The following is an 11,845-nucleotide window of genomic DNA, read 5'->3' as shown; positions in this document are numbered from 1 at the left end:
GGGGGGTGGGGTCCCCAGAATCATTGGCTCCACCCCCAGAGCCCCCTCCCCGCCGTCCCCAGGGCCGCCATCGAGGAGAACTACGCCAAGGCCATGGTGAAGCTGTCGAAGATGGCCACCAATGGGACCCAGCTGGGGTACGAGGGGGGTCTGGAGCACCTCGGGGCGACCGGGGGGGGGGACCCCGCTGATCCTTCCCACGCCCCCCTCTGCCCCCCACCCAGGACTTTCGCGCCGCTGTGGGAGGTTTTCCGCATCTCCTCGGACAAGCTGGCCCTGTGCCACCTGGAGCTGATGAAGAAGCTGCACGACCTCATCAAGGAGATCTCCCGCTACGGGGAGGAGCAGGGCCGGGTGCACAAGAAGGTACTACCCTGTCCCCACCCCCCGGCCCCCCTCCCTGGCACCCCAGAGCCCCCTGCCCACCCTGCTGTGCCCCCCAGTCCAAGGAGGAGGTGTCGGGGACTCTGGAGGCCGTGCAGCTCCTGCACGGGGTGGCCCAGCTGCTGCCCAAGTCCAAGGAGAGCTACCACAGCAAGTGCCAGGAGTACGAGCGGCTGCGCAAGGAGGGCACCAACCAGAAGGAGATCGACAAGGTGAGACCCCCCCCAGGTGTCCCTGTCCCCCTCCCCGGGGGTCCTGTCCCCACCTTGATAGTGCCTGACTCCCCCTAAATGGTCCTTGTCTTCCTTGGGGATGGTCCCAGTGCCCCCTCAGTGGTCCCTGTCCCCTCCCCTGTGGTTCTTGTCCCCCTCCTGGTGGTCTCTGTCTCAACCCTTAGTGGTCCCTGTCCCGCCCGGGTGGTCCCTGTCCCCTTCCTGATGGTCCCTTTTCCTCCCCAGGTGGATCCTATCCCCCCTCAGTGGTCCCTGTCCCCTCTCTGATGATCCCTGTCATTCCTGTGGATGATCCCTGTCCCCTTCCTGGTGGTCCCTGTCTTCCTGGGATGATCCCTGTCCCATCCTTGATGTTTCCAGTCCCCCTGGGATGATCCCTGTCCCTTCCCTGGTGGTCCCTGTCCCTTCCCTGGTGGTCCCTCTCCTTCCCCCGTGGTCCCTGTCCCCTCTCTGATGGTCCCTGTCCCCACAGTCACCCCTGTCCCTCTCAGTGGTCCCTGTCCCCTCTCTGATGATCCCTGTTACTCCCGTGGATGGTCCCTGTCCCCCTGGGACGGTCCCTGTCCCCATGGATGGTCCCTGCCCGCTCTCTGACGATCCCTGTCATTCCCATGGATGTCCCCCGTCCCCGTGGATGTCCCCCTGTCCCCGCTGTCCCCCCGGGGGTGCCGCAGGCGGAGCTCAAGTCCCGGAAGGCGGGCGAGGCTCTGCGCAGGGCGGTCGACAAGTACAACACGGCCCGGGCCGACTTCGAGCAGAGGATGCTGGACTCGGCCATGGTGGGCACTGCTGGGAATAGGGGGGGCACTGCTGGGAACGGGGGGCACTGCTGGGAACGGGGGGGCACTGCTGGGAACGAGGGGGCACTGCTGGGAATGGGGGGCACTGCTGGGAACGGGGGGGCACTGCTGGGAATGGGGGGCACTTCTGGGATCTGCCCATGGTTGGCACTGCTGGGCTGGGAATGGGCGGCACTGCTGGAGGGTGGGAAGGGGTGGGATGCAGGACCCGGGGGCCCAGGGCACTCCTCGTGCTCCCGGTGAAGTGGAGGCAGGGAGCAGGATGACCCAGCCTGGCAGAGCATCCTTCCATGGGGACGTGCCACCCCGGATGAGCCCCCCATTCCCTCTGGAAGCGCCACTTTGGATGATCCCAGTTTTCGGGGGGTGTTTTGGCCCTTTGGGGGTGTGCCAGCCTGGCAGAGCCCCACTCCTTGGTGATGCCAACCCCCGGGAATACCCTTCCCTTGGGATATCGTCCCCTGGGGATGTGCCACCCTATCCAAGCCCCTTTCCCTGGTGATGCCACCCTGACTGTATGCCATTCCTTGGAGATATTCCCTGCTTTCTGGCCACCCTTCCCTGGGGATGCTGTCCCTTGGGAACGTGCCACCCTGACCTTGCCAAGCCCTGGGGACATCCCACCCTTCCCAAACTTCCCTCTGTGTCTGCACACCAACCCCTGGGGATGTGGGGATTCCCAAACCCTCTTCCCTGTCCACCTGCCGATCCCTGGGGACATCCCACCCTTCCTGACCCCCCCCCTTTCCCGCTCCAGCGCTTCCAGGAGGTGGAAGAAGCCCATCTCCGCCACATGAAGGGTCTCATCGGCTCCTACTCCCACTCCGTGGAGGACACGCACGTCCAGATCGGGCAGGTGGGTCCCAGCTGGGTGAACCCCCCATCCCGTTCCCCCCTTTTCCTCCGTGTCTCATTTTTGTCCCTCTCCCCCTTCTTTTTTTTTCCCAGGTCCACGAGGAATTCAAGCAAAACGTGGAAAACATCGGCACCGAGATGCTGCTCCGGAGGTTTGCGGAGAGCAAAGGAACGGGGAGAGAGCGGCCAGGTGAGGAGGGGGGATCCCCCCCTGTGCCAGGATGGATCCCAGATCCTGGGCTGATCCCTGTGCCAGGATGGATCCCCGATCCTGGGCTGATCCCTGATCCATGGCAGGAGCGCTGGATTTCGACGAGTACCGGCTGGCTCCAGCGCAGGAAGGCAAGTACGTCTGCATCCAACTGGGAATTCTGGGGGGTGGGGGGGCTGTTCCTCACTCTGCCCCCCCCTCCCTTTCCCAGGACCCAAGAGGAGCCGGAGTAAAGCTTTCCGGATCCCTGGGCTGAGCCGTAAGGAGAGGGAGCGTGATGCTGTGTAAGATCCTGCATCCCACATCCTGGTGTCCTCACATCCCACACCCCGGTGTCCTCACATCCCACATCCGAGTATCCTCACATCCCACATCCCGGTGTCCTCACACCCCACATCCCAGTGTCCTCATGTGCCTGCATTCCTGCATCCCTGCATTGTTGCATCCCACATCCTGCATCCCGGAATTTCTGCATCCTCGCATCCCTGCACCTGAAATTCCCATGTCCCTGCATGCCTGCATCCCTTCATTCCCATGTCCCTGAATTCCCACGTCCCTGCATCTCTGTATCTCCACACCCCCATGCTGTACACCCCAGCATCCCTGCACTCCCAAATGCTGCATCCCGCATCCCTGAATTCCCGCATCCCCGCATCCCACATCCTGCATCGCTTCCCCACTTCAGCATCTAACGCTTCCCCCCGTCATTCCCCAGGGAATCCCCGGATAACGACGTGGTGAGTATCCCAGTGCCATCCCTGGGAATGCCGTGGGCATTCCCGTGCCGGGAACGCTGGGAAGCCCGAGCCTGTCTGGGTGTGTCCCGCAGGGCTGCCCGGAGGTGGACGAGGATGGATTCACCGTGCGCCCCGACATCGCCCGCAGTATCCTTGGGCTGAGGAGGGGAGGGGGGGATTTTTGGGGTGTCCAAGCACCGGGAATTGCCTTGACGGGGGGGCTCAGCCGAGGCGGAGAATCCCGGCTGCTCCTCCAGCGACTCCGACTACGACGAGGACGAACCGCGCAAGTTTTACGTCCACATCAAACCTGTGCAGCCCCGGGAGGGACCCGCCAACGCCGAGGCCTCCGTGGAGCAGCTCAAGGCCACTGTGGGGAACCTCATCCTTCCCCCCGGGATTGGGGTGAGCTGGGGGAGGCCGGGTGACCCCTCTGGGACTGCCTGGGCCATCTGACCCCTGTCCCCTTCTCTTGCAGGGCACCGTCAGGCGACAGTCGTCACGTGAGTGTCACCAGACCCTGGGGACATCCCAGCCCTCCTGAGCCACCCCAGAGCTTTGGGGTCCCCGTGGCTCCGCGTCCCCTGACGCTGCCTGTGCCTGTCCCTCTGCAGGACACGTGGCATCCCTGACCCCGGCCCCGAGTGACACGGACCCCGAGGGGACGCTGGCGGCGGGTGAGGCTGGGCTGGGGGGGATTCCCAGGGATATGTGGGGGTCCTTGGGGTTTTGGGGGGGGTGCAGTGGCTCTGCAGTGTCCCCTCTCCCCATAGGCGACAGCACAGGGAGGGGTCTCCCCGCAGCACAGGTGAACAGGTATGTGGGGTCAGGGAGACACTAGGGTGCCATGGGATGATTCCCCCTATCCTTGGGGGGGTCCTGGGTGGGCACTGAGCCGCCCCCTCTGTCCCTGGCACAGTGGCCCTGGGAAGATGCCCCCGGACTCGGTGCCCCCCTCCGCTCTCTTCGGGCCCCCCCTGGAGTCGGCGTTCGAAGCCGAGGATTTCCCGGGTGAGGATTTGGGGGGCGGGATGGGGGATATCTGGCGTGTCCCGTCCCCCTTCCCCCCCTGCAGCGCTCTGACCGGGGCTCTCCCGCAGCCCCCCGTGCCTACGTCCTCACCTCCTCCTCCTCGCCCTTCTCCTCCTCCTCCCCGGAGAACGTGGAGGATTCCGGCCTGGACTCGCCCTCCCACCCCGCGCCCGGACCCTCCCCGGACTCCAGACCCTGGACCCCCCAGCCGGGGACGCCGCAGAGCCCCCTCCCCAAGCAGGGCGGCCTCCCGGACCCCCCCCCGCCCCCCAGCACCCGGGACCCCGGTGCCTGGGCCCCCCGGCCCCGCAGCCCCTCTGGCTGCCTCCCCGAGCCCCCCAACTTCGCCGTGTTCGGTGGCCCCGGGGCTGAGGGGCTCTGGGGGGACGGGGGGGCTGCTCCCCGGGGCCGCAGCCGCTGCCTCAGCGGCCCTGCCCCCCGGGAAGCCCCCTCGCCCGACCCTTTTGGGGAGCCCCCGCCGTGGGTCAGACCCCGCAGCCCCGGGGGGGACCAGCCCCCGCTGACGTGTCCTTCCTCCAACTCGGCCTCCTCCTCCTCCTCCTCGCCGGCCCCCCTGAGTGGGGGGGAGTCCTCCAGCCCCTCTCCGTGGACCTGCCAAGGGTCGGGGACGAGGCTGAGTGAGGGGGGCACGTCAGGAGCCCCCGCATCGCAGTCGGAGCCGGGTGAGTGGAGGGGGGAGCTGCCCCCCAGTACCCTAAACCCTGCCCCCTGTTACCCTTACCTGTGCCCCCCCATTACCCCAAACTCTGCCCCCTTATCCTTAACCCTGCCCCCTGTTACCCTTACCCGTGCCCCCCCATTACCCCTATTTTCCACCCCTCCTTTACCCTTAACGTTTCCCCTTCCCAACCCAGCCGAGAACGGGGCTGAGACCCACCCAACTCGTGGCACTGATGACCCTCTGCAGGAACCCCCCTGGGTGTCCTGCCACGGCAGGGCTCTCTCCTCACCCCCCTACTCGTTTCCCCCCCCAGATTCTCTCCCCGCCTGGTCCAGCGCAGCCCCCCGGGACGTCCCTCTCGTGGCCCCCCCTCGCCGCTCCCGCGCCAAGCGGCCGCCGGCCGGCCCTGCCGTGGGCAGCAACAGCGACCTGGTGCGTGCCCGGGGCTGGGGGGGGGGGCTCAGGGCCCGGCTTTGGGACCCCCCCAGAGGGGGGTTCTGAACCCAGACCCCCCCCTCTCCCTGCCCCTGTCTCTCCTGGCAGTCCCGCTCGCTGAGCCCCTCGCCCTCCTGGAGCTGCGGCCCCTCGCACTCGGCGCCCGCCAGCCTGAGCGAGCGCGGCTTCTTCGCCATGGCCCAGCCGGCCCTCGGTGGGTGCTGGGGGGGCTCGGGGGGCGCAAGGTGGGGGTCCCACCCGTGCTCTGACCCCCTCGTGTGCCCCCTGGCTTGCCCCCCCCCAGGGCTGTCTCGGGGTCCCAGCCCCGTGGTGCTGGGCTCGCAGGACGCGCTGCCCGTGGCCACCGCCTTCACCGAGTACGTGCACGCCTACTTCAAGGGTCGTGATGCTGACAGGTACGGGGGGGGTCCCGGGGGTCCCCCTGGCCGCTGTGTCCTGCCTGGGGCACCCGCTGACCCCCGGCCTGTCCCCGGCAGCTGCCTGGTGAAGGTGACGGGGGAGCTCACCATGTCCTTCCCCGCCGGCATCGTCCGCGTGTTCAGCGGCACCGCGGCCCCGCCCGTGCTCAGCTTCCGACTGCTCAACACGGGGGCCATCGAGCACTTCCTGCCCAACACCGACCTGCTCTACAGGTGGGGAGCCACGGGGATGCCCTGCATGGGAGCTGGGGGCACGGGCACCCTGGGAGAGGGTGGGCACGGCCATGGGGGGCTCGTGGTGGCGTACGTGTGGTCCCTGGAGGTCTGGGTGTCTGGGGGAGCCGGCGGGTGCAGCTGGGTATGGGGGTGCCGGGTTCTGGGGGGTGCCCCTCTGACCCCCTGTCCCCAGCGACCCCTCCCAGAGCGACCCCAGCACCAAGGACTTCTGGCTGAACATGGCAGCGCTGACGGGGCAGCTGCAGCGGCAGGCAGAGCAGAGCCCGGCCGCCTCCTACTACAACGTGGCTCTGCTCAAGTACCAGGTGAGCTTCGGGGGGAGGGGTGTGGGGAGAGCTGGGACCCCCTCCAGCACCCACCCTGGGGGGGCGGGAGGGTCTGGGTGCCCCCCTGAGCCCCCGCCGTGTGCCGCAGTTCTCGCGGCTGGGCCCCGGCTCGGCGCCGCTGCGGCTCTGCGTGCGCTGGGACTGCGCCCCCGGGGCCACGCGGGTCAGCGTCGACTACGGCTACAACGCCGGCGCCCTGGCACTGCCCGTGCCCCTCGCCAACGTCCACGTCCTGCTGCCCGTCGAGGAGCCCCTCACCAACCTCCGGCTGCAGCCTGCGGCCAGCTGGTACCGGGGCGGGGGGCGGGAACTGGCCCCGGGGGTGGGGGGGACGCACAGCACTGGGGGTCACAACCCCACCGGGCTGGGAGGGATGGGATGGGAGATCTTGAACCTCCCTGGGGTGGGAAGCACAGGAGGGGGGGTCTCAGTCCGCCCCCGGAGTGGGAAATGGGTCCCAAACCTGCCCAGAGTGGGAAACGTAGGAGTGGGGGTCCCAATCCTCCCCCAGGGTGGGAAATGCAGGACCTGGGATTCTAAACCTCCTCAGGGTGGGATACACAGGACTGGGGTTCCCAAACACCTCCAGAGTGGGAGGCACAGGAGATGGGGGTCCCAAATACCCCCCAGGGTGGGAGGCACAGGAGAATGGGGTTCTAAATTTCTCCAGGATTGGGAGAGGGGGACCCTGAACTGGGAATTTGAGGCCCTGAGCTGGGAAATGGGGGTGCTGCCGGGGTGAGGAGGGCAGGGAGGCGGGTTCAGGATGAAGGGGGGGGGGGGGGGGCTTGGGGGTCTGAGGGCATTCCCGTGTCCCGGCAGGAACCTGGAGGAGAAGAGGCTGCTTTGGAAGCTGCTGGACGTCCCTGGTGCCCCGGGGCAGGGAGGTGAGTCTGTGCCCACCCTGAGGGCATGGGGCAGGGGGGCACAGGGGCCAGACCCCCTCAACCCCTGCGCTGTCCCCCCAGGCTGTGGGCGGCTCTCGGCCAGCTGGGAGCCCCTGGGGGGGCCCAGTAAGCCCAGTCCCGTGGCCGCCCAGTTCAGCAGCGAGGGCAGCACCTTGTCGGGGGTGGAGGTGGAGCTGGCGAGCGCCGGGTACCGGATGTCGCTGGTCAAGAAGAGGTTTGCTACAGGTACAGCTGGGGAGGGGGCACACCCCGGGGGCGTGGGGTCCTTTCCCCACAGCCTCGGTGGGTAGGGGGTCCTCTCCCCATCCCCTGTGTCCTGAGGTGCACAGAGTCCCTTCCCTGTTCCTTCCCCGAGGTCCACAGTGGTCCTTTCCTGCTCCCCACAACCCTGGGGTGCGTGAGATCCCTTTTCCAGGGTGCCTGGAGTCCCTTCCTGCAGCACACGGGGTCCCTTCCCTGCTCGCTGTGACCCTGGGGTTCATGGGGTCCCCTCCCCTGTCCCCAAACTCCAGTCCCCTCTCACTGGGCAATGCCCAGCCCGGGAGGGTGCAGGTTGCCCAGCTTGCTGCTGGCATTGAGCCCTGGCCGCTTGGCAATGCCCATCCTCGTGCCAGGGGTGTTCCCCCCACCCCTCCTCACCCACCTTTCCTCCGCAGGGATCTACCTGGCAGGGTCCTGAGCCGCCTCCCGCCGGACCCTCCGAGCCCCCCAGGCTTCCCCCTTGGTTGTGTGAACTTGAAACACTGGATGGAGGCCGGCTGGGGAGGGGAGGGGGTGCTGTGGGGTGGGAGCCCCCCCTTTTCCTCCTCCTTTTCCTCCTCCTCCTCCTCTCCCTGTTCCCCCTTCCCATGGCTGTCACCGCGTTGGACACCCCCCCTGCCCTCCCCCGTGCTGTGAAGGGAGCAGGAGCTGCTCTTTTATTAAACACTTTATTTTCTAATAACCTTTATTTTCTAATAACCTCCTCGTGCCCGTGGGTGGGTGGGTGGGTGGGTGGCACGGGGCAGGGGGAGGATTCCCACAGGATACTGGTGCCACTGGGATCATGGTACTCTGGGATGTGAGGATGGCACTGAGGCATTGGGGGAGCTCTGGTGGTCCAGGGGGTCTCTCTGGGGGGGGTCTAGGGCTGTGCCTGCCCTTGGTGCACGACATTCCCAGTTCTTCCGAGCTGCCGGTCCTTCCCGGTGCTGCTCCGGGCCCTGGCAAGTGCCGGGGGAGCCCCAGTGGTCCCCCAACATTTCCTCCTCTTGGCCTCTAAATCACCCCCTGGTGAACTCCGAGAGGCAGGAGTTGATCCCCAGGACCCGGGGCAGGAATTTGGACGGAGCCTCGTGGGGGTGTTCCCAAGCCCCTGGAATGCTGGGAAGCTCAGCCAGCGGCGGGAGCACAGGGATGTGCTGCAGTGGGGTCTCCTTCTGCAACCTGGGGCTGGGGGAGCATCTTCTAGGGGGTCTGAGCATCTTCTAGGGGGTCTGAGCATCTTTTAGGGGGTCTGAGCATCTTTTAGGGCCACTGAGGAGGATCCAGAGCTGGCAGGAAACACCCCAGGACCCCCTGGGCTGTGGTTCCCTCCCAACCCCTGTAGCTGCTGCTCCGTACTGGGAAGGGGGACCCCAGGGATGGTCCTGCCAGGAGGGCAGAGTGATGTCTGGAATGCTGAATCCCGGCTCTCGGACTCAGTTCCGCGCTGCTCCGGGCCTGTTCCTGTCTGGTTTCACCCCAAATCTGCCCTCCCGTGGCCAAAGGCGGCAGAGGGAGAAGAACCGAGTGCGTGTTGTTAATGAGGATCTGGGGTCTGGAGCCTTTCTGAGCGGGTGCAGGGACGACGGGGCTGGTTTTGGGGGGGATCATGGGCTCAGGGTGGGAGCAAAGGAATCCCCTGAGCCCACTGGGGTGGGCATTGACCCCACAGTGCCGAGCCGGGGCCCCCTCACTGGGATGTGCCTGCTCTCTCCCAGCAGCTCCACAGCAACCAGACGCCCACACCCCCCTTCCCCACGTGTCCCCCCTCCCCAGGCACGCCCTCACCTCACCCCAGCTGGAAAATTTACCAAACTTTAATAAAATAAGGCTGAATTAGCCGTGGTGGAGGCAGGAACAGGGAGAAGGGGAGGGGGGGAAGCCAAGGGGCAGCGCGGGGGAGTGTCTGTGTGCCATTGGGAGAGGGGCACGGGGGTCTTGTCCCCCCCACACTGTGCCCCTCAGAGCTCCTTGAAGCTTCGTTGTGGCCACACGGTGCTGAGGAGGGAGGTGGGTGTCCGGAGGTCCCAGCCAGGGGGGAGTTTTTTTGGGGGGGGGTGTTCTACCCACGGGCTTTGCTCCGACCATCCCGCAGCGCCTCGATCCTGGGGGACAGCTCCCCAAAAGTGGGCCTGGCGCTGGGAGCGAAGGCCCAGCAGCTCATCATCAGCGAGTAGACCTGGGGACAAGGGACGGGGAGGCCATCAGGGGAGCGGGGGGACCCCCAGGACCCCCCCCCAGGACCCCCCAACAGCCCGGGCAGGGCTCGCACCTCCGCGGGGCAGCCGGACGGCACCGGGAGGCGCCGGTTGTCCTTGAGGAGCTCCAGCAAGTGGCAGATGATCTGCGCCGGCTTCCCGGTGCCCATCATCCGGAGGAACTCCTGCGGGGGCGTGTCCGTCGGCACCGGGATCAGCCGGGGAGGGGCTCGTACCACAGGTAACAGACCCCAGCCCCGGGGAGGGGGGTGCAGCGGGACCTCAGCCCCTCTGGATGGGGGTCTCACCTCCGAGGGGCTCTTGCTCTTGTTGCTGTAGGTGAAGAGCTCGTAGAGCAGGACCCCGAAGCTCCAGGCGTCGGATGCGCAGGAGAAGACGTTGTCTGCCAGGGATTCGGGAGCGTACCTGCCCGAGGGGAGACGCTGAGCACCGGACCCAGCTGGGATCGCAGCCCCCCGTGACCCCCCCCGTGCTCCCCCCTCTCACCAGAAGACGGGGCTCTGGCCGGGCTCCCGCACCACGTAATAGTCCTTGTCCTGCGGGAGCAGCTTGGCCAGCCCGAAATCCCCGATCTTGACGTGGCTCTCGCTCTCCACCAGGATGTTCCTGCTGGCCAGGTCCCGGTGCACGCAGCGCTGCCCCCCCAGGTATTCCATGCCCTGCCGGGATGGAATGCTCACGGGGACCGGGACCCAGGAGCATCCCCGGGGGGCTGGACTACATCCCAGCTGGACCACGGCCCCTGGGGGCTCATCCCGGCTGGACCACGATCCCCCAGGCGATCCACGGCACTGTTCCACCCCCCCCACCCTGGGAGAGCAGGACCCCCGCTGCCGCCACCCCCGCCGCGACCCCACCTTGCAGATCTGCCAGGCGTAGAGGAGCAGCGCCCTGTGGTCCAGGCGGGGCTGGTTCTTCTGCAGGTAATCCCGCAGGCAGCCGTTGGGCAGGAATTCCATCACCAGCCGCAGCCCCCGCCATCCTGGAGCCACACCCGTCACCCTCCGGCCAGGGTTTGGGCAGAGCCGGGATGTGGGATCCCTGCCCGCCCCCTGCCCGCCCCGTGCTCACCCCGGCTGTAGCAGACGCCGCGGTAGCGGACGATGAAGTCGTGCTGCAGCGAGTGCAGGATCTGGATCTCCCGCTCGAAATCCCGCAGCTCCTTGGCCGAGTCCTGCTGCAGCTTCTTCACCGCCACCAGCTCGCCCGTGCTGTCCCCCAGGGGGTCGTAGCGGCACAGCTCCACGCTCCCAAAATTACCCTGGACGGGGAGGGCCGGGCTGGGATGAGGGATGTGCCCCAGAGCCCCCCCCCCAATATTCCCAGTGCCTGTTATCCCTCCCAAAATCCCACTCTCGGGGCACAATCCAAGCGTTTCTCAGCAAAGCAAGGATGTTCCACGCTCCGAATCAGGTGAGGGAGGAGGGGGTGCACTGAGGTTTGGGGTTCAGAGCCCCCTTTTCCCCCTCCCCTCACCTTTCCCAGCAGTGAGATGTACTTGAGGTGCCGCTCCTGGAAGTGCTCGGGGTCCCGGCTCACGGCCAGGGGTTCGTGTCCCCAGAGGCTGTCCCGGAGCGCCACGTCCGCGGGGGACAGGTCCGACAGCAGCTCGTAGTCTGGGGGAGGAGGGTGGTGAGGGCGCTGCGGGGGGTCCCCCGTGCCCCCCTCCCCAGCCCCGGGGGCCCACCGGAGGTGATGAGGCTGTTGAGGTCGCGGATGAGGGCGCGGAAGCAGGGCCGGCGCTGGGGCTCGTATTCCATGCACTGGGCCATGAGCGTGGCCAGCTCCGGCCACTTGGGAGCCGGGAGCTGCAGCCGGCTCTGGTAGAAATCCAGCTTCTGCAGGGGCGGGAAGAGGGGGCCCGGGGTGGCTGTGGGGTGTCTGGGGCCACCCCGAACAGCCCCTGAACAGCCCCAAAGCTGGGGGAGTGAGAGGGGCCCCGGTGCAGCGGGACGGGGCGGGAGGGTTGGGATGCAATGGAATGGGAGAGGAGGTTTGGGATGCAAAGGGGCAGGACGGGAGGGATGGGGCAGGAGGGTCAGGATGCAGTGGAGTGAGGCAGGAGGATCAGGATGGGGCAGGAGGGGTGGGAGAGGAGGATTG

At 67.1% G+C, this 11,845-nt stretch overlaps 2 protein-coding genes across 2 annotated transcripts in view; one reads left to right on the top strand and one right to left on the bottom strand.

Annotated features, from left to right (window-relative positions):
- Positions 1-6: 6 nt before the first annotated feature.
- On the top strand, positions 7-8,117 carry FCHO1 (FCH domain only 1). Its single transcript, XM_027705798.1, has 25 exons — positions 7-137; positions 225-366; positions 444-596; positions 1,292-1,396; positions 2,175-2,273; positions 2,366-2,462; positions 2,570-2,614; positions 2,695-2,767; positions 3,199-3,220; positions 3,313-3,367; positions 3,447-3,625; positions 3,699-3,723; positions 3,835-3,897; positions 3,994-4,036; positions 4,140-4,231; positions 4,321-4,935; positions 5,248-5,366; positions 5,478-5,583; positions 5,674-5,785; positions 5,867-6,022; positions 6,219-6,351; positions 6,461-6,660; positions 7,195-7,259; positions 7,341-7,505; positions 7,937-8,117. The coding sequence occupies exons 1-25, from the start codon at positions 94-96 to the stop codon at positions 7,957-7,959; spliced, it is 2,931 nt and encodes a 976-aa protein (XP_027561599.1). The 5' UTR covers positions 7-93; the 3' UTR covers positions 7,960-8,117.
- A 662-nt stretch (positions 8,118-8,779) lies between these two features.
- Positions 8,780-11,845, bottom strand: part of JAK3 (Janus kinase 3) — a 7,934-nt gene continuing 4,868 nt past the window's right edge. The window contains exons 15-22 of the mRNA XM_027705796.1: positions 11,430-11,661; positions 11,219-11,358; positions 10,814-11,003; positions 10,600-10,724; positions 10,229-10,401; positions 10,030-10,147; positions 9,796-9,906; positions 8,780-9,702 (exon numbers count right to left, since the gene is read on the bottom strand). Of these exons, the coding sequence (XP_027561597.1) occupies positions 9,586-9,702; positions 9,796-9,906; positions 10,030-10,147; positions 10,229-10,401; positions 10,600-10,724; positions 10,814-11,003; positions 11,219-11,358; positions 11,430-11,661 (1,206 nt within the window). The 3' untranslated portion in view covers positions 8,780-9,585. The remainder of the gene's footprint in view (positions 9,703-9,795; positions 9,907-10,029; positions 10,148-10,228; positions 10,402-10,599; positions 10,725-10,813; positions 11,004-11,218; positions 11,359-11,429; positions 11,662-11,845) is intronic.

Source organism: Neopelma chrysocephalum, unplaced genomic scaffold (assembly GCF_003984885.1).
Source record: "Neopelma chrysocephalum unplaced genomic scaffold, ASM398488v2 Primary Assembly neopelma1_348, whole genome shotgun sequence".
Taxonomy (NCBI): domain Eukaryota; kingdom Metazoa; phylum Chordata; class Aves; order Passeriformes; family Pipridae; genus Neopelma; species Neopelma chrysocephalum.
Note: the sequence above shows the minus strand (reverse complement) of the source record. Positions and strands in the feature narration are given on the sequence as shown.